We start from the raw sequence: 24,745 nt of genomic DNA on the forward strand, positions 1-24,745 counted from the left end.
CACTTTACTCCTCTCCTGGGAAACTAATCTCCTTCAGGAGGGCTTTTTTTTCCCTATTAAAAAAATTTTTTTTAGTTTATTTATTTTTAATTGAAGGATAATTGCTTTACAATATTGTGTTGGTTTCTGTCTCAGAAGGGGTTTAGAGTGACGAAAACCTTAGGCTGGGCATTATGCAAAGAATACCGCAAGTTTTCTCATTTAATCCTCATATGAATACTAAGAATTAGAAATCATCCCTATTTTTACATTTGGAAAGCTGAAGCTAAGAGAGCTTAAGTAACTTGCCCAAGGATTTTAATCCAAATCCTTCTTCTATCTCCAAAGCCACACTCCTAACCATTCTACTTAACTGTCTCAGGAGGTCTGACTCAGAAATGTGGAAGAGGAAGTTTCCTTAACCCTGCGGAAAACAAGAAGAGCACAAAGATATCTGCATAGTTTTATTTTTTAAACAGGGGCCTTCGCAGATGCTAACATCCTTCTAGCCAAAGCCCAACAGGGAACAGGATTTCCAGCAGCATCTCCACCTGGAGAGCTCCACCTGGCTCAGCAGCTCGGCCGCAGAGCAGGACAGCATGCCTCCCCAGCAGGAATGGATACAAAAGCACGGGAGGAAGGCTGGGTCTTGTGCCCAGAATGCCAACAAGGAACAGGTGGTTAAGAGGGGGGTCTGTCCCCACGGGAGGCCATCAGTCCATTCTCCGGGACCTCTGCGGTGCTGGTAGCGTGCCTTCTAGTGTGGGGTCAGGGGAGTGGCCCACCTCAAAAGATTTCCAGATCCGATTTTAAAAGCTCTTATTACGAGACAAGGCAGGGGGAGCAATGACTCCTCAGGAAGAGCCCACGCCTCTATCACACCGCAGCTAACTAGGAGGTGGCACGTCTGTGGTGACAAGAAAAGGTGCTTTTCCGTGGTGCCCATCAAAGGTAGAAAGAGCCGCCGCCCCCTTCCTCCACAGAGCGGCTGCAAGTCCGTTTTTTGCTTTTTCTCGTCTGTGTGACAGAAAAAGGAGGCGGGTACCCCAAGGTTTCTACTCCGAGGGCCTCAGCGGCGCACCTCTTAGCGTTTCCTTCTAAGGTCTGAGACTGAGAGGCTGACCCTGTCCGTCTACCCCCTCAGCCCCAAGCCCCCTCTCCCGCTCGGCACCTCTCTTTCCCCGCCGGTCGCTCTCACTCCCATCTCGTTTCTCCACCCTTCAGCGCGCTAGACCTCTCTTCCCAGATCCCCCCATCTCTCTTCCCTCCCCGTTCGGCCCCCGGCCCTTTCAGCCCCGCGCTGCCCGACCCCTGGGACCTTGAGCGTCACGTCGCACAGCTTGCCCTGCCGCCGAATCTCCTCCATGACGCCGTAGCCGCGACTAGGCAACTCGGACACGGAGAAGTGCACCAGGTCCTCCAGCTCCTCCGCGCCGTCCTCCACCATCTTCCCCGGCCGCCGAGACTGCGCAGGCCTGGCTGTGCTGGCTCGGAACTAAACTGGGCGGGGCGAGGGCGCGGGCGGACGGCGGCCCGGGCGCCGGACCGGCGTCGAATGGGCCTGCGCGGCCGCCGTAGTCTCAAATTGCTCTGCGCCGGAAGCCGGGCCGCGGTTTCCCAGGTCTTGCGGCTCCGTTCCCCAGCTACCCCGACCCTGGCTTCGTGCCTGCAGCTCCCGCAGTCTTTCTGGATTAATCGGTCTCATTGCTCGTCCTCCTCTTTCGGCCCTGACCTTATTCGTATCGCAACAGAGGACCGCGGACTTCGTTTCCGCCACCACCTCGTACTTCCGGAATAGCCAGAAGCGGCCCGTTGCCTCGGCGACCGTATACACAGACTGGCAGCGGCGCTGCCGGTATTCCGTAGCTGCTAATGCAGCGGTCCGGCTGGGAGAGGGCTCCTGCCTCCCGAGCGGTGAGCAGGGGTCACGCGCGCTCGGGATGGGGAGAAGGGAGGCTGGAAAGGGGGGTGTCCGCCCGGTGACGGGCAGTTGCTGGAATCTGAAGACCGCTCCTCGCGGGAGTTCCCCGACTTGGCTCGCCGGTCTCCTCCACCGGGCGGAGGAGGGTGCGGTGTCGAGGGGATTCTTTCAGCCTTTTTGCCGCTTAGGGCCTTCGGATCTAATATTCCCTGGTTTCACGAAGGTCCTGCGTCGCGCCTGAGGTTCAGGGACCTCTGCTCTTCTGGACCCTTTTTTATTCGTCGGTTTTCTAACTCGGGAAGCCTGGCGTGCTGGAGTCTATGGGGTGGCAGAGTCGGACACGACTAAGCGACTGAAATGACTTACTAACTATAGAGAGCTTTGGGATTACCAGTTCCGACCCTTTGCTTTATAGATACAGAAACCGCTCCAGAGAGACACAGAAATGGTCCCAAGGCCCATTGCCTCCCAGACTCCATACAGAGGTCCAGCCTGTTGGGTTAGAAAAAGGAGAAAGGCCAGTTCGGCTTGGGTCCGAGTTTGGGGACCTAAGATGCTGCTTCCTTTTTGGTGGCTGTGATTGTTCTTGAGAGTCTGTTCTGGACAGGAGCGCTGAAGACAGGAACCCACCTGAACCTCTGCTTTTCTCCAGTTTTTAGGGGTGCTGGGTGGCAATCTGTTCATTCTCACCCCTAAAACAAGTGAGGAAACTGTGAGCCTCTAAGCAGAGAGGGCTCCTGGTGACTACTCAGAGGTTCACTTATTTACACCAGAGATATCTAAGGGTGGTGTCCATGAGGGAGAGGCATTCCCCACAAGATCCTAGAGAGAAGGACCCTACTAAAAGGGAGAGCGTGGTAAGGAGCTGAGATGGCTTTTTCCAAATGGTGCCTGGAAACCTAGTGTCCTCCTGGAAGGGCTGTGGGCTCAGGGGTTGGTGGTGGTGAGGGAAGGGAGTGACATCTTGTGCCCTTTGGGACTCTCTCAGTTGTGACTGAAGATGGGCCCACACATGGAGATTCAGCCAGCCTCTGACTTCCAGCCATGACCACCACCATCACCAGTCACCATTTCTTAAGCACATGCTCTGTGCTTGGCAGTGTTCTGGACTTAGAGGGGGGATTCAAACGAGATAAAAGGCACCATCCAGTCCTTCAAGCAGCTTGTTATTTAATTTGGGAGCTGAAACTGTCTCAAATGATGCGGTCTAAGAACAGTAACAAGCATTATTTCAGTAAGTGCAAGATGGCATGCATGGGGTCCCTAAATGTCTTGTGTTTGAGGGGCTGCTGGCTAGTGGACACAAAGGAGGCATGCAGTTTGGGGAGAATATAGCTCCTGGCATGCCTGGAGCAATGGCGTGAGCATGGGGAGAATTGGGAAGCACAGATAGAATGGCTGCATGTGCATGTTGGCAAATTCCTGGGCAGAAAGGGGGCAGGCTCTGAGGGGAGGGTGATGCTTGAAGCTGGCCTGTGCTGCTCCTGGGCTGTCCGTGGGTAGGGGCTGCCAGGAAGGAGTTTTAGGCACCTGCCCCCAGAACATGCTCCCTTTCAGAGGGCACCCTGGACAGCATCTTAACTTCCCTGAGCAGGAGGACGGGCCCTCAGACCGGAATGGGGAACTTTAGAGAGTGACACTGCTTGCCCAAGTCAGCACACCTCCCTCTACTCTCCACTCTCCCAATATCCGAGATCAAAGTGAACCTGGAGATGACATAATCTCTTCAGCTTTCTCAATTCGGCAGTCCTGTTAGAGCTACTTGGGACTTTTTATTTCTAGAGCTCAATCTTACAAACAAAATTTTTAGACCTGAAATGGGACAAGGCATGATGCTTACCCACCTGAATACCTTTCACATTCATTTTCTAAAAATGGAAAGATTTTTAGCGTTCCTTAGAATTTTTTGACATTTTCTCTCAGTACTTCATCTTTTGTCATCAGTGTATAAGAGGCACCTAAAGAGCTGATTACATTTTAAGTTCCCCCTTAAAGCAGTAAAAATCAGTGTGATTATTACTTCTATTTAATAACTTTCTTTGCTTTCCCACTCTTGATCAATGTTAGAACCAGAATTTACTAGGTGACAGTATTAAATATATTTACACAGACGTTCTCAGGAGAAGCTAGTGTGATTTGACCAATGAGACTAGTATCCAATAAAATGTGAGATTTCTTAGTTATCATTTGGAGGGTGGTACAATTCAGTTTTTTTAAATGTTTGTGAAATACTTTAGTCATACAAGATATTAGAGATCTAATTGACAACAGCCCCTTTTTTTAGCATCTCTGCTAACTGGTGTCTTGCTTTACTGTTTATGATGTTTATAGTCCTTATTTTGAGAGTCTTTTCCACTATAGGAAAATTCTACATAATAATAAGGTTATTTACCTAAATTTCCCTCCCTGTCACTTACAGCTTTTTTTTTTCTTTTTTTTAAATTTTTTTTAAACTTTACAAAATTGTATTAGTTTTGAAAAATATGGAACGCTTCACGAATTTGCGTTTCATCCTTGCGCAGGGGCCATGCTAATCTTCTCTGTATCGTTCCAATTTTAGTATATGTGCTGCTGAAGCGAGCATATGTCACTTACAGCTTTAAGCCTTCATCCTATTTGATGAAACTACATTTGGTGTTTAACATTTTATTATACATGGTAATTATTCATGATAGTATGAATGAAGGAATACAGACATGTGTGTCTACCTGAAAATGATGAGAATGCACATAATTAGGTTTTAGGAGAGGCAGAGGAGGTAGGAGACTGATTTTTCTCTCGATGGAGTGGTGGAGAAGAAAGAATATTTGACTGCAGGCTCCATTAAATATACTTCCAGGAAATCTTTTTTTCTGATCTATGTTAGTCTAATGGAGGTAGAGGAGGAGGTGCTACATCTCAGGTAAGGTATGTTAATGAAAAAAAATTAGTTCTAATGCATTTCATAGTAAGTATTTTAAGAGGAAAATACAATGAAGAAGGCAAAGTGTAGGTGGACTCTGATACGGAACGTTTCTAGAATCCACATCTAAACTTAGGCCCACTGAAGGGAGCATTCTTTTTGTTTTGTACTTTGGTCTCTTAGGGGGTCGGTGGAGAACGGTGAGGCACCTGAGAAAGTTGGAAGTACACAGACTTGTTGAGCAGGATCCTGTGGGCAGAGCACTGAGATGCTAGGGGGCAAAAAGGCTGGCTGGCTCTCTGAGAGAGGAAAACATGGACCACACATCATGCTTTCTGATCTTGTTGATCAGTGACATCTCCCTTCTAATGGTTGTTTGAGGATGACTACTGAAAATGTTGCTGTTTTCTTCTTTTTAGCTAAAATGGGTTCTAGGAAAAAAGTTCACGCATTTGTCCGTGTGAGACCCACTGATGACTTCGCTCATGAAATGATCAAATATAGAGATGACAACAAAGTAAGTACAGTTGTGTTTGCCTTCACCTGCCTGAGAATCTCTCAGTGCTTTCTCACTACACTGTTTTCAGACCACCTTGTAAGGACCAGGACAGAACTGGTAAAAGTTCAGATGGAATCTAGAGTCCTTCAAGTCCAGAGCACTCTCCCACCAACGCTGTCGATGAGGAAGCTCATGAAACTCCCATTTTTATTGGCGTTTTGATTTAATAGTTTGCCTTTATCCTTGTATCTGACACTGGAAGGTGACATTTGTCCACACTCATAAAACTTTCTGGTGATCAGATCTCCCACTGTACAATCTCCCAGGGAGTACAGTAGGAATGTCTTCAGTTGATTATTGTTAAACTTACCAAAGAGTGGGAGAAACTCTTACGGCAAGAACTCCCCATGTCCTCACCAATGTCTGAGGACTATTCTGAAGCCTGAGACAGATTGAGCACACCTTGAGAGTTATGGAATATTTTTATTCAGCAAACATTTGTGGTTCTACTATGGGCAGCATGGAGACATTGTTCAAGGGAGCAATTCAAAGGTCAACTTTTCAAGCTTTTAAAGTCCTAGCAGTCAGAAAGAAACTCAGGTGCAACCCTGTGAAGTGCACCCTGCTGGACGTGGATTCAGTGACCCTGAAGCACAGAACGTTTAACGTATGAATGGACCAAGCCCTGCTCTGTTGGTCTTATTTTTTCTGCGTGTGGCTGTGTCTTGGCTTCTGGATTAAGGCAGCCAGTGTAAGAGTCCAGTGAGAGTCCATTTACATCAGAAGTCCTCATTTCAAAGACTGGAATCTACCATTAAGCTGCTGCTGCTGCTGCTAAGGCGCTTCAGTCATGTCCGACTCTGTGCGACCCCATAGACGGCAGCCCACTAGGCTCCTGTCCCTGGGATTCTCCAGGCAAGAATACTGGAGTGGGCTGCCATTTCCTTCTCCAATGCATGAAAGTGAAAAGGGAAAGTGAAATCTAACCCAATATATTTCTAAACAAGCTCCTGCCACAGAGGCTTGCCATAGAGGGATCTAAAAATCTAAAAATAAAGTTTTTAGAAATCTTTGCATCTGAAAACGTGCTGATTACAAGTCTGCAGGCACACTTGATTTAGTGCCAGCGAGTTACTATGTCGGAATAGACCAGTGCCTTTCCTGTGGCTATCATTTATTCACTGCTCACCGTGACCCACAGTGTGTGAGGGAGTAGTTGCTCACCACAACGCTGAGGGAGGCCTCACCTCCAGTCACCAAGGAGCTAGGGCTCTAGCCCAGGCCTCCATTCCCAAGCACACTGTTCTCTCTGGCCTGTTTGAAGGTATTCCTGTGCTTATTGGACTTACCTAAAACTTGTTTAATGAGAATGTGATAAATGTGCTTCACCCCATATCACAGATGAGGGAACCCAGACAGCCAGCCCCCTGTCCACGAGGGTGAGATGTGCTGAAACCAGCATGTGCTCCCATCTCCTGCTCCTTCCACCCTGAGGGTGTGTGGCCTTCCTGAAGTGGCTCCCTTCCCCCCATCCTGAAGGTCTTCCAGGATACATGCAAGTCCCTGTTCTTCCTCAGGTTCACCTCCTCTGTTTCCTCCAGGTCAGGCCTTGGCTGCCGTTGACTTTTTTATACCAGTTTCTTAACAAGTCTTCGTTTTTTCCTAGACCATTGATATTCACTTAAAAAAAGATTCTCGGAGGGGAGTTGTCAATAACCAGCAGACAGACTGGTCATTCAAACTGGACAGAGTTCTCCATGATGCCTCCCAGGACCTGGTTTATGAGACAGTTGCGAAGGATGTGGTTTCTCAGGCCCTCAATGGCTTTAACGGTAATTTAATTAACTGTTGTTTTAACGTAAGAACCTGGGGAACACCCCCACCCAGGAAGAGGTACAAGGATTTTATGGTGAATAAAATAAACAACAATTTCTCTTACTAACTTTTGTTTGTCTCCATGTTCTTATGATGGAAAACTTTGGTGACATGGTGGTCATGGCTTGACCCATGGTCCTGGGTTCCTACCTTCATAGGACGATTTAATGACCCTGTCCCTCTATAGGTCATGGGGATTCAACTATTATCCTCTTTCACGTTCCTCGAATATTAGTTTTGGAACAATGTCTTTATGATAAATTTGATGGAGTCAAAACATTTTTCTCCTAGCTACCTGCTAGGAGCTATTTCCATTTATCCTACCAGCACAATCAATCTGTTCCATTCCAGTATTAAGTTATTTACATATATCACTAAAAACTTGAGTAGAGTTTGATATTCTTAAGGTAAAAGCTTAACAAAAAAAGCCATTTAGCAAATTAACATTTATAGGGAAATTTGTACAAACTTGTTCGGTCTAAGATTGTTTTAAAATCTTAAGAATCTTAAGATTTTAAAGTCCTTAGAAAAAATACATCATAGTCTGTAGACTGCCTGTCTGGCGGCTCCTGACAAGCATGTTCCCCGTTTGCAAGTTTTAGGTCTTCTGTTTAAAAGTCAGTTGAGTGTAGATGCCTGAACACTATAGCCTGTATGTGATATATAGGTGTGGTCCTCATTCGTCCTGAGGGGATGTGGCCCTGAGGAAGTAGAGACAGAGGAGCTAAGGCCCAGGGAGGCTGAGTCATGGGCGCTGGGTGCTGTGGAGCCACAAATGGGCTCTGTGTCCCAGCTAAACTGATTCCTTCCTGCACATTCCTGCAGGATTAAAGATACTGTTTCTGACTCCAGTGCAAATGCTGAATTCAGGCCCCTTGTGTTAAAACCTACCAATCCCAGGAACTAGAGCATCCATGTGGAAAAGGTGGACACTGATTTCCCCCACCCAGTGTTGCCTGGGCATTTCTGCTGTGTGAATACCTACAGAAGCAGCCTTTGGGTTGGGTCTGGTTCAGGCTGGCCGAGTCAGGAGGAAAAGCAGATGGGAACTGGGGCCCAAGGTGACTGGTTTGGGTCCCACAGCCTGGTGGTGATGGTAGACCTAAAGCACGAGTGAGTGCAAGTGAACATCTTTCCAGGGAGGGCACTGGGACGGATCAGGACCTAGTCACAGTATTCGGTTTCTGAAAGTGGCCTGGGACCAAGTTTGGTCTTGTGGGAATGTGCTGTCTACACAGAATTCTCACCAGTAACAGAAAATGCCCTTCCCACTCCCATCTCTTCCTGGGGATTCTGAAAGCTCTTCTTTCTTTCTGTCTGGGCAGCCTCATTGGGAGACCTAGCCCTGGGAGCCTAGCTGTCCATGGTCTTGCTGAAGAAGGGCTGAGTTCAATGCTCTCATCACCCTCATCTTGCTAGGAAAATTCCCAGGTCCTCTGTAGCCCAGAATTCTCTGCTCTCCTCAGAAGCCCTAGGATCAGATCCCCTCTTGGAAGGGGAAGCAGTAGAGCCCTCCATGGACCACAGATTCAGAGCAGCTGTCTGTGTTTGACCCTTTACATCCTGTTTCCCTGCTCAGCCACTCACCCTACATGGCAGGAATTCCCGATGTCCTTAGCTGCTCCTGATGGCCACCTTCACACCAGGGTTCTGGCTGGCGCTGGGCATGCTGGGGGAGGGAAAAGCTGTCCTTAGATATATTTTCCTGGATGTCACCAAAATGTGTTTTGAAATGTTTGCAGGCACCATCATGTGTTATGGGCAGACAGGAGCTGGCAAGACGTATACCATGACGGGGGCAACCGAGAATTACAAGCACCGAGGGATCCTCCCTCGTGCCCTACAGCAGGTAGAGTGTGGGCCCGTGGGCAGGATGGCACACAGAAGCTGCCCATCCCAGGCCAGCTCCTGGAGCCAGTGGGATCCAGGCCTCCAAGGAGCTGCAGCCTGTAGGGGAGACAGGTTATGCATGGTGGAGTGTGTGTGTGTGGGTGTGTGACCGACTCCCATGCTAAGCTTGTTTCCCATTTGGTAGAGTGAGTCAGATGTGCAGACTGGCTTCTTGCTGCTCTGTTGGTCTGTGGCCCTGTAACAGAGGATACGGAGGACCTAGTTCTGTTCCTTCCTGGTTTTAATGAGGGGGAGGGACCATTGCAGAGCTTCCTTACTGGCCTGCTCTGGCTTCTTCTACCATCATCACACGACATGAGCTTTCAGGACCATGTCAGCCCTGGGGGTCTGGGAAGTGTGACTGAAGACAGGACAGGAGGGCCTTCCTTTGGAGTCTGCTAGCCTGTGTTCTGTGAGGACCCTCGTTTTGGAAGTGGGAGGCAGAGGATTTTTCCCTAAAAAGCAACTTGAGGTTTTATAGCCCTGTCCAGTAGGAAGTGAAGTTGCCCCTCTTGTGCATAACCATCCATGCTATAATTTTTTGAAGCAATATCCTTAACATCCCACTGTCAATGCCTCAGCATCTTAGACCTTTTTTTTTCCCCTCTTTTATTTTATTATTATTATATTTTTTATAATTTATATAATTTATAATATTTATTATTATATTATTATTCAGTAGGCAGTGAGGGTCTCAAAAATCTTTCTCTTCATCAGATGTTTGGTCTCCTTGTAAAGCTTTGGGTTTTTGAGGTTGAACATGGAGCTTTACTCCATCAATAACATGATTTTCCTGTTGTAGTGTATTGTGAAGTTCTTCTGAAGAAAAATGAATCCAACCCATACCTTTGTGAAAGCCAGTCTCTTTGTCAAAAGGAACAGTGCACTTTCTTACATGGCCAAGTTGTGCAAAGTGTTCTCTCAGCTCACTTGAGGCCGCCTTCCCTGGAATTCTTCTGACAAACGCAACCGGCCAGCTGATATTTGTACGCAGCGCCATAGTGCCCCTCGCTGCCGAAGCCCCCCCATCTTTAGCATCTTAGACCTTGATAGTCTAGCTCGGTGCAGCCCAACAGAAATATAATGTAACTCACATATGCAGGTTTAGGTTTTCCAGTAGCCACATTTTAAAAAGTAAAGCAAATGAAATGAATTGTGGCTTAGCTGGTAAAGAATCCACCTGCAATGTGGGAGACCTGGGTTCCATCCCTGGGTTGGCAAGATCCCCTGGAGAAGGGGAAGGCTACCCACTCCAGTATTCTGGCCTAGAGAATTGCATGGACTATATAGTCCATGGGGTCGCAGAGTCAGACATGACTGAGCAACTTTCACTTAAATGATATATAATATATAATATTTTATTTAACTCAATATAGCCAAAATATCATTTCCATATGTAATCAATGTGAAAATTATTGAGATATTTTACATTCTTTTTCCTTACACTAAGTCTTTGAAATGTATTTTACATGGGCTTCCCAGGTAGCTCAATGGTAAGGAATGCCCCTGAAAATGCAGGAGATCCAGGTTCGATCCCTGGGTTGGGAATATCCCCTGGAGAAAAAAATGGCACCTGACTCCAGTATTCTTGCCTGGAAAATTCCATGGACAGAGGAGCCTGGCAGGCTACAGTCCATGGGGTCGCAAAGAGTCGGACATGCATGACTTAGCGACTAAACAACAACAATGTATTTTATACTTAACAGCCCATTTCATCCTTTTTTTGGCTGCACTGCACAGCATGTGGGATCACAGTTCCCTAACCAGGCTCGAACCCACATTCCCTGCATTGGAAGCATGGAGTCTTAAGCACTGGACCACCAGGGAAGTCCCCATTTCAATTTAGACCCTAAATATTCATCAGAAATAGTTTCTCTGTATTTATATTTCATACAATTGACAGTTGAAAGGGTGGACTAATAAACGCAAACTGTTCCAAACATACTTAAAAGTTTACCAGTAATTGAATTTAGTATCAGTTTTAATTATTTAGTCAAATAAAATTCAATTCCTCATTTTCGTGAGCCACATTTCAAGTGCTGAGCAGCCACCTGTGGCTAGTGTCTGGCATGTGGCACAGCACAGATCTAGCCTGTTAGGATAAGGGGGGACTTCAGGGATCATCCAGCCCAGCTTCCCATTGAACAAATAAGAAAGTTAAGGTCCAGAGACAGGGAAAAGACCAGCCCAAAGTCACCTGCTGATAAGCACTGGAGTTGAGAAGGCTGAGTTCTGGCTTGGCTTTTTCCCTTATTAGCCCAGCCACCACAGATGGGTGTGGCCCCTGCCCTGCTTCAGTCACAGTGGAGTTAGGAGGACACAATCAAATAATGGATGTGAAAGAAGCTTCTGTGTGGTAAAACTCCACAAAATGATATTTTCACTTCACAGTCTTTTCCGTTCATCATGCCTCTACTTCTTGAGACTGTATAATTATTAGCCAATCTGTAAGTCAGGCCTCAAAAAACTACAAGATGATAGTGAATATCACCCGATGAACTACTAGCTGTTGATGAAGACCATCACAGTAACTAGGCCGTAAATTCTTCCAGGGTGAGGATTCTCTCCTGAGCTAAGAACTCCCCTAATCCTGGCTGGTTGTTGGAGTTCTGCTCTTGGTGACGGCTGTCCAATCTCCCATCTAGGTCTTTAAGATGATTGAAGAACGTCCCACACATGCCATTACTGTGCGCGTTTCCTACCTGGAAATCTATAACGAGAGCCTGTTTGATCTCCTATCCACGCTGCCGTATGTTGGACCCTCGGTCACACCTATGACCATCGTGGAGAATCCTCAAGGGGTCTTCATTAAGGGCTTGTCGGTTCACCTCACAAGTCAGGAGGAGGATGCATTCAGCCTCCTTTTTGAGGTGAGATGATCAGGACCACAGGTGCCTTCTTCCTAACCTTCTCTCTCTCCCTTCTTTCCTTTTGTTCCCCTTTTCTTCCCTCCTCCTTAGTTTCTTACTTACTTTGATAACCAGAATTAAAGTTAATATATACTTGTTTAGCAAGTTCAGATAATAATGAAAAAATATAGAAGCAAAAAAGAATTCACTCATCTGTTTTCTACATATGGCAATAATAATGTGTCTTGTGTGTGTATATATATATGTGTGTGTATATATATATATATATTTATTTGGCTGCACCAGGTCTTAGTTGCAGAATATAGGATCTTTAGTAATGGCATGTGGGATCTAGTTCCCTGACTAGGATCAAACCCTGGGCCTCTGCATTGGGAGTGCAGAGTCCTAACCACTGGACCACCAGGGAAGTCCCAATAATATATATTTTGGCTTAATAAATTTGACTTCTAGTCTTTTTTTCTCTTGAAGTTTTTTCTTTATTGACACTGTCCTTTAAAAAGTTAACCATGGGCATTTGTGATATAGAAAAAATTAAAAATTAATGTCCTTGAAATATAAAGGCTCTTACAAATCAATAAAAAAACTCCCTGGGATTTGTTATTCTTTTTAAAATCATGTTTTAAAATAAGATTAAAATTCTTATGCATTGCTGGTGAACTATAAAGTGCTGTAGCCATTTTGGCAGTTTCCTAAAAAGTTAAACATTAATTTTTTCATTGAACCTAGCAATTCTGCTCCTAGAGATCTACCCAAGAGAAATGAAAATCTATGTGCACACAAAGACTTGTACACAGATATTCATAATAGCCAAAGACCAGAAATAACCAAAATATTCATCAACTGGAGAATAGATAAGCAAAATATGGTACATCCAAACAATAGAAAACTAGCGATAAACAAGAAATGGAACATTGGTACATGCTACGACATGGATGAAATTCCTCCTCCCTCCTCGGAAAAATGCTAAGTAAAAGAAATTTTAAAAGGTCACCTAATGTATGAGTCCATTCATTTGAAATGTCCTGATAGTCACATCTATAGAGACAGAAAGCAGATTAGTAGTTGCCTGGGGGAGGGGAGCAGGAAGTGACTGTAAATAGGCCTGAGAAAACTGTTTTGGAGTGATGCAACATTTTAAAAATAGAATTGTGATAGTGACACAACCCTGTAATTTTACTGATTTAAAAAATCACTGAAAAAAAAATCACTGAACTATAATACTTAAAATGGTGAATCTTAGGGTATTTAAAATATATGTCAAATAAAAGTTTTAAAAAAAGTCACTTAGGTGTCCTCAGAGGTGATTTAAACACAGATCCCTTGCAAGTACACAGAAGAAAGAGCCTGCCAGGAGGCAGCAAAAACACATTCTCATCTTATTGCTGCTCCTAACATTTCACCATGAAGAATGATGTTTGCCGAAAGTTTCTTGGCTTAAGGTTAAAGAAGGTCCAAGTTTGTGAAGAGTTTATCACGAATAAGTATTTATTCATACCCGTAGAAGTAACTGGGCTTCTAATCCAAAGAATCCACCTGCTAATACAGGAGACGTGGGTTCAATCCCTGGGTCAGGAAGATCCCCTGGAGGAGGAAATGGCAACCCACTCCAGTATTCTTGCTGGAGAATACCGTGGACAGAGAAGCCTGGTGGACTACAGTCCATGGGGTCGCAGAGTCAGACACGACTGAGCAACTAACACTGGAAGCAAGCACTCTCCTGACTTGTAATCATTTCCTTGGTCTTCATTAGGGCTTAACCACCTGTAGCATAACACTTATATCTCCTCAAACAGTATAAGTTAACCTTTTTGGAAATTTATATAAAAGGAATCATGTAGGATGAATTGTCTTATTTCTTTTACCTACTGTTTATGTGCAATTCATCTGGTATTCTACGTTTTTCACTTTTATCATATTACATTGTGTGAGTATACTGCAGTTTAGTTATCCATTCTACTTCAGATGGACAGTTGGGTTTTACTAATTTGGGGATATATCAGACAATGGCACTAGGAACTAGAACTGCGAATGTTCTTGTATGTATATCTGATGCACATAAGCATGCATTTCTCTAGGTAAAGCCAAGAACTGTAATTGCTGGGTCACAGAGAGTATGTGTCTTAAGCTTTCTTAAACGATACCAATAATGGCATACTCCCTCAACAGGTTGTCAGAATTCCCATTATTCTGATCCTAAAATTTTGACCAGTCTGGCTGGTGTGTATTATTTCCCATTATGGCCCCACTCATTGGGTTTTATTTCCCTGATTATCAGTGAGATTAGGGACCTCATTATGTGTTTATTGACCATTTGAATTTCCCTGTTCATGTCTTTTGATTATTATCTTTACAGATGTCTTTTTTTTCTCTTGTTTGTATAAATTCTTTATAAATTCTGAAAACTAGTTCTTTTCTCAGTTGTATGTATGACAACTGTTTTCTCTCTCCTGTGACTTGTCTTTTTTTCTTGATATGTCAATTTGATGAACAAATATTCTTAATTTTAGGTTAGTTGAATGTGACAATGAGACCTTGGGGATGTAGCCTGGGAGCCAGCCAGGCCTCCTCCACAGCCCAGGGCCTCCCCTCCTCTTTAGGTGCTCCACTCTCTGCAGGGGAAGGCAGTATCACTGATTGGGGGTTTCTTCATAGCACTTCTCAGGGTCCTTTAAGGAGACAGGAGTCCCTCCCGTACAAATCTTTTTCTCTAAGTACAGCCGTTTCTACATGTCTCTTTTTAAGTATATTCTGGTCATAGTGCCTAATCCTGTGGATTAGAGGCAGGGGCTGTCTGTTTAAAGATACAAATTACTGATTTTTTTCCTAATGTTTAAAAGTAATTCATGTTCACTTTAAAAATATGGAAGCATAACCTGTATATATAAAAGATCCACCTATAAACTCCAACCCAGAAGTGACCATTATTAACATCTTGGTAGCACCGTCTGTTTATTCCTTCTTCTATAAATGCTTCTGCATTCCTCAGATTGTACCATCATATGATTTTGTCCTTCATTTTGTTAATGAGGTGGATTACATTGATTGATTTGTGTATGTCAAACCATCCTTGCCTCCAGGGTAAATTCCATTTGGCTGTGGTGGATAGTCCTTTTATTGTGCTGTTGAAGGCAGTTTGCTCTGATTTTTGGATTCTGCATTATTGTTATTAAAAGCTATTTGTCAGCATTCTTCTGGTCACATAACATTGTTCTCCAGATAGATCATTCCTGAATTGTTGGATATGTAGGTTGGTTTTGACTTAATATCTATGAACATTTTTTAGGCTCATAATTTTTGTTGCCACTTTGCTTTTCAGAAAGCTATTATACAAATTCACATGTTGCTAGCAGTGAGTGAAAGTATAGGTCTGGACTCCAATTTGTCTTCTGTTCTACTAGTTTATAAATCAGATTTCCCTGGAAGGCCTGACCAAGGGCTGTGATGTAAAGATCATTTCTGTATAGTTAAAAAATGACTCAAATGCCTTGTTATTTCAATATGTCAAAATGTCTACATGTTTTCTCTCTTCTTTAGGGAGAGACCAACAGGATTATAGCCTCCCACACAATGAACAAGAACTCATCCAGGTCACACTGCATTTTCACCATCTATGTGGAGGTAAGTACAAGCTCTTTGAATAGCTTGGGAAGGGAGGTCGATTCCCATGGAGCCTGTTCAGTAAGAAGCTTCTCACTATGACAGCCTAACCTCTGTTTTGGGTGTTTCACAGGCCCGTTCACGGACCTTATCAGATGAAAAGTACGTCACTTCCAAAATTAACTTGGTGGATCTAGCAGGCTCGGAGAGGCTGGGGAAGTCTAGGGTAAGTGGGGGAGCAGGAAGTTCCTCCTCAACAAGCCATGGCCCTGTTTCCAGCATTTTGTCTGTGTGCGTGGACTGTCCCTCACTGGGCATTTGTGAACACTGTTCCTAGCTAGGCGCAGTTCAGCTTGGGGGACAGAACTAGCAGAGGTGAAACAGCTGCATCAGAGAGGCAATTCCTACCTGGCAGGACTGTTGTAAACGCTAAAGGAGATGATGGCTCCTAAATTCTTAGCAAAGTGCCTGGCAGTCAGTGCTCAGTCAGTGCTCCATGCTCATATTAGCATTTCTCTGTGCATGAGTGTTCATATGATGAATATTTACATGAATTTTTCATCTCACATACATATTCATATGAGTATTAGCATAAGTATTCACAAGAGCATTCAGATGAATGTTTGTATTTGTGTGTTGAATGAATGTTTGTATATTCCCAGGATTATTTGCTCAAATATCTGCACAAATATTCCCCTGTGTGTTCATAACAGTGTGACTCTTAAGGGAGTATTCATATGAATATTCACACAAGTATTCATATTCATATGAGCATTCACTCATATGAATATCTGCATCAGCATTCCTGGGAGTGTTCTTATTAGCCCAATGTGGAATACAAGGAAGAGAAGACCCTGCTTCTGGGCAGGAGGCTCTGGCCTGGCCACAGGCCTGCAGTGTTTTTTGTGGGGCAGCCTTTCCACTTGGCCTGAAGCAGAACTGACCTTTGGTTTGTAGTCTGAGGGCCGAGTCCTGAAGGAAGCCACCTACATCAACAAGTCACTGTCATTCCTGGAGCAGGCCATCATTGCCCTCGGGGACCAGAAGCGAGACCACATCCCCTTCCGGCAGTGCAAGCTCACCCACGCCCTCAAGGACTCATTAGGTGAGGGTGGCTGGTGTGCAGGGAGGAGGGACAGGACTGGTGTGTCTGCTACTGGTGGTAATGGACTTGCTCCCTCCCGGTGGCATGGACTTGCCTGCAGCCTTTTCACAGTGACCTCAGACACACCTGGAAAGGCAAAATCAAGCACAGTGCCCTCTCGTGTCCCCTATGCCATTCTGCTCCCTCCTCAGAGGCTTTGCCTAAGCTTTGGCCTCTACCAGGGGCACCCTCTCATGTCCTGCCATCCCTGAACCAGCGGGCAGAATCCTTCATCGCCTTGAAGCCCCAAGTGGAGGGCCTCTCCTGTGAGGTTTTCCCTTTCCTTCAGCCTCCCTGATTGAGGAGCAGGGGCTGTGTCTTGTCATCCTGTGTTCCCAAGCTTTTGCGTTGGGCCTGAAGGTGGGTGTGTGATTATTAACTGTGTGCCCCCCATAAGCAAAGCCCTGGCCACAGGCCTCTGCCCTGCCCCAGCCATCTCGCCTCTGCTTTCTCCCCAGCTCCTCTTTTAGGTACATTTGGCGGCCTCTCCCTCTTCTCTCCGTCTTCCCCCTGCCTCCCAGGCTTGTGCATGCTTTCGTGTGTCTTCTCTGGCCCTCAAACAGGTCAGGCTGCTAGAACAAAATACTATGGACTGAGGGGCTTACACTATGCAGACATCTGTTTCTCACCCTCCTGGAGGCTGGAAGTCCCAGATCAAGGTCCAGCAGGAATGGTTCCTGGTGAAAACTGTCTTCCTGACATGTAGATGGCCACTTTCTCCTTGTGTTTTTACATGACGGAGAGAGAAAGAAAAGAGATCACAAAGAGACAGAGCTCTGGTCTCTCTCTCTCTCTCTCTCTTAAGGGCACTGATCCTATCATGGGGCTCCACCCTCATGACCTCATCTAAACTTAATCACTTCCTACAGGCCCCACCCCCAAATGCCATCACCTTGGGCACTAGGACTTCAACATATGAATTTTGAGGGGACACAAGTGCTCAGATAATAACAGATCACCACCACCAGCTTCAAAGGAATGTCTTGGCAGAAAACCCATATGGTTCACGGACCTTCTGTGTCTTGCTTTCTGCAGGGGGAAATTGCAACATGGTCCTCGTGACAAACATCTATGGAGAAGCTGCTCAGTTAGAAGAGACGGTATGTAAGGACAATCAGTGCAGCCGGGTTAGCATCCATCCTCAGGCGTGCCGGACTGGGTAAACTGACTCAGTAGCCGCAGACATGGTCAAGAGTGGACGGATCCAGGGGATGAGTCTGAGCCAAAAGGGCTCCAGCCAGGATCCAGATACCAAGTCCCAAGGGGCAGAAGCTGTGTTAAGGGAGAGGCAAGGCAGGGGGCAAGCTCAGTGTGGAAGCCTCTGAGGAGACAAGGCTATGCGTCAGCTGGGTAGGGCAAGCACTGTGTTTTCTGACCCACGCAGTGGGAGGCTCAGGAAAGAGGAAGGAGAAGGTGAGTGGCTGGAGGGGCCCTGGTGGCCATGCTGGGGCCTTGGCTGGTCTCCTGAAGATGGCAGGGGTTGTCACGGGGCTTTAGTAAAAGAGGGTTGTGGCCAGACTCGTGACTCAGGGAGATGAACCCAGCAGCAGGAAACAGGTGATCTGAGGAGGCGAGAGGCTTATGAGAACCAGAGGCAGGAATACAAGCTGAGCTAGTGACACAGGAGAGTCCACATAGCTGGGGCTCCCCGCCTCTCCTCCCAACTCATCATAAGTGAGATAGGACTGGAAATCTCTCCCTAGACATTTTGCTCAAATGTGGATGGCTCAGGGCAAGCTTCAGTCATATGCAGAATCCACTCGGTGAAACAGGTCAGACACTGCAGGGTGAGACGCTCCTGCAAGGCCTCCCAGCTTTGTGCATTAGTGACCGTCCCAGCTTCCAGGGGGAGTTCTCCTGCTGCACACTCAGCGTCCTGGGACGTGGGAGGCCAGAGAGGGGAGCTCCAGCTGACGTGCAGGCAGCATCCCCAGAGGAAGGCTTCAGGACCTACTAGTCTCAGAGTATCATAAAGTGTGAGTGAACCCCAAGAGGAGTCATGTGACTATTGGGCCTTCTGGCTGCCTGGTTTAGAAATCTGTCCTCCTAGACCGTGGAAGACCCTCTCTCCCCGTACGCCCACCTCTGAGATGGTCACACAGGGAGCAGCTCTCCTGGCACCTGCTGTCCCCAGAGGCTCGTGCCCATACCACCTGGGATCTCTGCCCAGAACTGAGTCCACAAGAGCCCCAAGGAGCTGCTGGGAAGGGGTGTCGTGTTGGGACAAACGCAGATTGGCAGTGTGGAAGGTCATGATTCTCTTCTCCAAATTTTCTAACTTTAAAACAGTGCCTGTCGTGATTCGTGTTGCTTTATGCAGTGACCCTGCCTCTGTGTACAAGGGAGTCGTGGCCACACGTGCTGCTGTACTTGCAGCAGGAGTCTGGTTTCACCCCACATAGAAGTAACTCTAATGACAGGGGCCTCTTTGAGGGCTGACTGTGGGCCAGTTCTGTCCAGAGCACATGTAACACCTGAGCACTAAGTCTCCCAGTGACCCTGTGAGCCAGGTCTCCCTGATTTTACAGAGAGGTTATAAGACCCATCTGAGGATGTACAGTCGGTTAGTCTGTGCAGAGCTCTTAACCACTAGGCAAGACTGTCCAGTGGAAGAGGCCTTTCAGGCCTTCCTCAGGCTATTTCTGGGTGACCCATCCCTCCTCTGAGTCTGCCTCCCTGCTTCAGGCCCTGAGTCAGCCCAGCATAGTCTGAGGCTGGGATGTCAGGGCCTGCCCCATGTGCCTCTGGCTGCTCCTCACACTAGGGAGCAGCCCCCCACTCCTCATGGAACATCAGTGCTCCGGGGCTGTCTCCCAAGTGCCTACCCATGGGCCTCCAGCCATAACCACCCCTGGCTAGCTGTGCCCCTGGAGGGACACAGACAAGACCCCCCGGATGTCACTTCATGAGCTCATGGAGCATTCCTCTCTTTGGGGAGATTTGTTTTCTAGTGGACTCCTTTAGACGTTGTTTAGCAAATGTCTCTAGTCACAGGTAATTTGCCAAGAACATAGAGGTCTGTCTGATCTGTTTTTCAGTTGTCTTCACTGCGGTTCGCCAGCAGGATGAAGCTGGTCACCACTGAGCCTACCATCAATGAAAAGTATGACGCTGAGGTATTAAGGGTGTAGGCAGGTGTCTCCCTCTGGGGAAGATGTATGGGTTTGCTGCCTGGGTCCCATGAGCCTGGCTTCCCTTCCTGCTTCCACCAAAGATACCCATGCTATCCTGAGTCAGTCGCTTTCTGTTCTGGGGTAGGTCTCCTTGGGGGCTGCCACCAAGGTGAAAGGGCTAGGTCAGGCCCCCACCCAATGCATGGGGCCTCAAGGCTTCTGAGTACCCCGGGCTTCTGCATGGGAGTCCTTAGAGCTGCTTCTGAGCTTAATCCGTGTGGGCTGTCTCTCAGACTCATCTGGCTAGGTCACTACTGAACAGCTTTCTTCCCAGCCTGAGTGATCCCTCTCGGCATACAGCTGACCAATCAGGAATGCTCAGCATCAACACTAACCAGGGAAATGCGATTTAAAACCTTAGTGGAATTCCACCTTCAAACTAGCAAAAATTAGACATTTTCTGACAATGCAAAACATGGTGAGTATGTGCAGAACAGCAGATCTTATTTATTTCTGGTCAAAGGGTAACTGCCAACCACTTTGGAGAGCATTTTGGCAACATCTACTGAAGTAAAAATACATTTACCAATAATTTGCTTTTCCTTTAAGATGCTTATGCAATCATAGTTATTGGAGAGGAGCATATGTGTGCCCTAAACCCATGACAAATCACCTAAACTTTCCAGACTCTAAATCCTGAAGGAAAATAACAGTCCCAGGGCTCTGTGTATCTAAACCATGGTTTGGAGGTTGAGGAAGAAGTACAGCTTAAAGCTTACCCCAAGGGCTCATTGAACCACAGGTCACTGGACCCGTTCCCAGAGTTCCTGATTGCCTCGGTCTGGAGTGGGGCTGAGGGTTCAGACTTCTCCTAAGTGTTCCCAGTGCTGCTGTTCTGGGACCTCACTTGGAGAATGACTTGCACCGTAGTTAAGAGCCCTGGCACGTGCACTGGGCTATCCTGGTTCAGTAGCCTGTTCTCTTAGCTGTCTAGCCTCAGTGAGATACTTGTTCTTTCTAAGGGAAGAATAAGAGTCCACCCTCAAAGAGATGTTGTGAAGAGTAAGGTAATGAGTAGAAATCATTTAGCACAGTGCTGTCATGGCGTAAATGTTTAGGAAATGTGAGTTAGCAGTCCACTCAGTTCTGCAGACCAGCAGCCTCACTTCTAGGTGTACAGTCCAGTGGCATTCTCACGTATGCACAAAGAGACTTACAGAAAACGGTGCTGCACCGCTTACTGCAATGGTGAAAAGTTAGGAATGCAATTAATAGCCTTTAACGGGAGAGTAGCTAAATAGGTTGTGGAGGGAGGGAGCAGAGCTTGAGCTTTGAGCGTGGATAATCTCTAGGGAGAAAACAACTTGGGGATTGAAGTGGTGGCATCTATCATTCATACCAAGTATAAAGAACATAAAAAGCAATGCTGATTGTTCTTAGTGCATACGTGTGTGTGCAGTCAAAGAAAAAAATGTGTGGGAGTGAAAAGACCAAAGTGAGCTGGGGGTTCCCTCTGGATGTCAGGGTGGGGAATGGACTCAGAGTGGGGTCCAGGGGCTTCACATTTATCTTAAATGTTTTATTTCTTTTAAAAATAAAAAATACCTGCAGCCAGTATTTAGCATGTTGTTTAAAAGTCAGATTTTAGGGTGGTATTCCCAAAGTTTCATGGCATTATTCTCTATGCTTTTCTGTAGCTTGGAGCTTTTCTTATTTATTTTTCTTATTTTCTTATTTGGTATTCACTTAGCTTAGGACTATAACATTACCACCTGTGAACCTGGCTGGGTGGGCATTGCACCTGATGGCAAGGACTTTCATTTTAATATAATTCCTGTTCTGAAATCTGCACTGTTGGTCCTGGACAGCCAAGTTGCCATGTCACCAAATGCGAATGTGTTTATAATCTTTGCAATGAGCCTTTTCCTTTCTGTGCATGAGTTCTTGAGAGAGACCTGGCAAAGTATTTTAGTGCCGCCTTTCCTAGACTGTGGTCAGTATTCCCAGGTTGTCTCCAGCCTGTTTTCAAGGGGGTGGAATAGCTTCTGTAGGGTTCCTTGGCTGGCGGGGCTGGCTGAAAGGTGGGAGACTGAGTTCCTCCTCTGCTACCAGCTCTCTGCAGTGAGTTGCTCAGAGTCTGAGCCTCAGGGTATTCATCTGTGAACTAGGAAGTTGGACTGAAGACCTCCAGTGACCTTCCCACTATGTCTGTGATTCCATGAGGTGGTGGAAGGGTTGTGAGTCATGGGTATAAACAGACAGCAGAAAGACTTGGGGTATCCTAGTCTGCCAAGAAGAAATGCACTTACACGCTGCAGTGAGGTCACATAGGGCAACTGCTTTGGCTGAGAGCTGTTCCCAGCCTGATGTGAACTTAAGCAGAACTCTCTGAATTATCCTCATTACATTTATAATGGAAACACCCTAACCATCAAGGAACTTACGTGGGGTCTGTTTTGTCTCCAAGGTGTTTTTTTTTTTTCCATCCAGAAAATGCTCCTGTGTCTTACAAGGGAGCTGGTCTGCCAGAAGGTGCTGCCAGACCCTATTCTATGGGGTCTGCTGTTCCAGCTCTGTGTCTAGGCAGTTTCTTTCCAGTCAGTCAGTAGAAGAGGACAGATAGAGGCCACTAAGCCTGCCAGGCAGTAAGAAGGTGGCTTCTATGCTCTCAGGGTACAGCTTGGAGCCTGGTGACCCAGGGCAGCAGATGGCCCATTCCCGCCATCACCTGACTGGCTCAGAGGTCTCAGCCTGGCTCCTCACACCACGCTGGACGGAGGAGTCATTGAGCTGGAGGTCCCCTGCAGCTCAGCCAGTTTCCCTGGCTGGGTAGAGTGCATTTTCTAGAACTGAGATCCCTCAGCTGAGACGAGGGGATGAATATGAGTAGGGGCTGGCCACCAGCCCTCTCTCTTAGGAAGGTCTTCCTCAGTCACCTCATAGGAAGTCCACTGAAGGACTATCTTGAGGTTGCCCAGAGGGGCAGAGTCAGAATTTGGACCCTGGTCATGTGTCTTGAGTTCAGGCTTTGTGCTCTGATTTGCCAGTGAGCCACCAGGACCCCTTGCTATAGACTGGTCCCTGCTTTGGTCACCAGATGGACAGAGGACCCTGACAGGCTACAGTTCATGAGGTTGCAAAAGAGTCAGACATGAAGTGACCAAACAACTAAACCTGAGACCCAGCTGGCAGGGGCTCCCTCTAGTGGGCATTTTGGACAACTAAAAGAAGCCTGTTGTTCATACTGAAGGTTCTCAACATGAAGTCCTGGGCTTATATGAAAGACTCAAGGACAGTACCAGATGTAAAATGACTAAGCAATTCAGTTTCTAGAAATGTATCATTTATTCATTCAGCTAAAATTTATGGAGTACTTACCATGTGCCGGGCACTTTTTGAAGCACTTGGGACATGTCAGTGGACCAACAGAAACACAAATCTGTCTTGAAGAGCTGACAGTTCACTGGAGATGGGAGAGACAGATGTAATAAACAGAAGAAATCAGTCAGTTCTAGATTCTTCCATTTGCGACAACATGGATGAACCTGGAGACATCGTGCTAAGTGAAATAAGCCACATACACAAAGAAAAACACTGCATGATCTCACTTATATGTGGAACCTAACAAAGCCAAATTCACAGAAGCAGAAAGCAGAGCAGTGGTTACCAGGAGTGGGAGCAGGCAGGCTAAGATATGGGAGATGTGGGTCAAAGAGTACATATTTTAAGTCCTAAGATGAATGAGTTCCGGGGATCTAACATACAGCATGATGAATACAGTTAATAGTAGTGTGCTGTATACTGAACATTTGCAAAGGAAGTAGATCTCAGAAACTGTACCACATACACAAAAAATGGTGACTAGTGGGTATGTTAATTAGCTTGATTATAGTAGTCATTTCACTGTGTACATGTATATCAAAACATATGTTGTACACCTTAAATATATATAATTTTTCTTAAAACTAAAATAGGTTAAGTTCTAGAGCTTCACTGTCCAATGCAGTAGCCACTACTCACACATGGCTTCTGAAATCAGTAAAAAAACAAAAACAAAAAAAACTTTCTTTTTGGTCACACCTCATGCCACAGGGATACTAGTTCCCCAACCGGGGATCAAACCCATACCCCCGGCAGTGGAAGTGCGGGGTCTTAACCACAGGACCTCCAAGGAAGTGCTCTGAAATCAGTAAAATGAAATAAAATTAAAAATTAAAAAAAAAAAAACTCACTTCCTCTGTCCCACTAGTCACATTTAAGCGTTCAATAGCTTTATGTGGCTTGTGGCACAAACAGAACCTTTCCATCATTACAGCAAGTTCTGTTAGCACCGCTCTAGGGTATGTTCTATGAAAAAAAACTAGAGCAAGATTTTTAAAGAGTGGTGTGAGAGTGGGAGGGGATTGCAGTTTTACATGGGGTAACTGAGGGGCGCCTAATTTAGCAGTGTTTGAACAGAGACTTGAGGGAGGTGAGCTATGTGAATACCTGGGAGAAGAGTGTCCCAGGCAGAGGGGACAGGCAGCACAGAGGCAGGAGTGTGCTCATTTGGTGGGAGTGGCATGAGCAGGGGCAGAAGCGTAGGCAAGGAGTGATGGGGCAGATCACAGCGCATTGCTGCTGCTGCTGCTAAGTCACTTCAGTCGTGTCCGACTCTGTGCGACCCCATAGATGGCAGCCCACCAGGCTCCCCCGTCCCTGGGATTCTCCAGGCAAGAACACCGGAGTGGGTTGCCATTTCCTTCTCCAGTGCATGAAAGTGAAAAGTGAAAGTGAAGTCACTCAGTCGTGTCCAACTCCTAGTGACCCCATGGACTGCAGCCCACCAGGCTCCACCATCCATAGGATCTTCCAGGCAAGAGTACTGGAGTGGGGTGCCATTGCCTTCTCCGACAGAGTGCATAGGTCACTGTTATCCTACACAAAGATGTAAGAGCAAAGGTGTTCTGCAGCAT

The 24,745-nt window shown here is 46.4% G+C and overlaps 2 protein-coding genes, 1 long non-coding RNA gene and 1 other non-coding gene across 30 annotated transcripts in view; 1 reads left to right on the forward strand and 3 right to left on the reverse strand.

Annotated features, from left to right (window-relative positions):
• The window catches only part of KLHL18 (kelch like family member 18), a 51,124-nt gene extending 49,678 nt beyond the window's left edge, over positions 1-1,446 (reverse strand). For 4 of the 5 annotated variants that reach the window (XM_006065209.3, XM_006065208.3, XM_044933900.1 and 1 more), the window contains exon 1: positions 1,298-1,446. In XM_006065209.3, coding sequence (XP_006065271.1) covers positions 1,298-1,426 — 129 coding nt within the window. In that variant the 5' untranslated portion in view covers positions 1,427-1,446. The remainder of the gene's footprint in view (positions 1-1,297) is intronic. The other variant, XM_025272230.2, reaches the window with a different exon arrangement.
• A 309-nt stretch (positions 1,447-1,755) lies between these two features.
• KIF9 (kinesin family member 9) overlaps positions 1,756-24,745 on the forward strand; it is a 37,127-nt gene continuing 14,137 nt past the window's right edge. For 2 of the 8 annotated variants that reach the window (XM_006065211.3, XM_006065210.3), the window contains exons 1-11: positions 1,756-1,893; positions 2,889-3,134; positions 5,222-5,319; positions 6,968-7,133; positions 8,919-9,025; positions 11,712-11,936; positions 15,471-15,554; positions 15,667-15,759; positions 16,491-16,638; positions 17,713-17,777; positions 19,716-19,793. In XM_006065211.3, the coding sequence (XP_006065273.1) occupies positions 2,945-3,134; positions 5,222-5,319; positions 6,968-7,133; positions 8,919-9,025; positions 11,712-11,936; positions 15,471-15,554; positions 15,667-15,759; positions 16,491-16,638; positions 17,713-17,777; positions 19,716-19,793 (1,254 nt within the window). In that variant the 5' untranslated portion in view covers positions 1,756-1,893; positions 2,889-2,944. Of the gene's footprint in view, positions 1,894-2,888; positions 3,135-5,221; positions 5,320-6,967; positions 7,134-8,918; positions 9,026-9,868; positions 10,053-11,711; positions 11,937-15,470; positions 15,555-15,666; positions 15,760-16,490; positions 16,639-17,712; positions 17,778-19,715; positions 19,794-24,745 lie in introns of those variants that run through there. The other 6 variants (XM_044933897.1, XM_044933893.1, XM_044933894.1 and 3 more) reach the window with 6 other exon arrangements.
• On the reverse strand, positions 4,378-4,484 carry LOC112581292. Its single transcript, XR_003105827.2, has one exon. It is a non-coding gene; the product is annotated as a U6 spliceosomal RNA (small nuclear RNA).
• Positions 5,765-24,745, reverse strand: part of LOC102392359 — a 60,741-nt gene continuing 41,760 nt past the window's right edge. For 10 of the 16 annotated variants that reach the window (XR_006547438.1, XR_006547446.1, XR_006547444.1 and 7 more), the window contains 3 exons: positions 23,169-23,253; positions 8,764-8,845; positions 5,765-7,877 (listed from right to left, as the gene is read on the reverse strand). This is a non-coding gene — a long non-coding RNA (uncharacterized LOC102392359). Of the gene's footprint in view, positions 7,878-8,763; positions 8,846-16,632; positions 16,765-17,306; positions 18,240-23,168; positions 23,254-24,745 lie in introns of those variants that run through there. The other 6 variants (XR_006547437.1, XR_006547435.1, XR_006547433.1 and 3 more) reach the window with 6 other exon arrangements.

This window comes from Bubalus bubalis, chromosome 21 (genome assembly GCF_019923935.1).
Source record: "Bubalus bubalis isolate 160015118507 breed Murrah chromosome 21, NDDB_SH_1, whole genome shotgun sequence".
Lineage (NCBI taxonomy): Eukaryota > Metazoa > Chordata > Mammalia > Artiodactyla > Bovidae > Bubalus > Bubalus bubalis.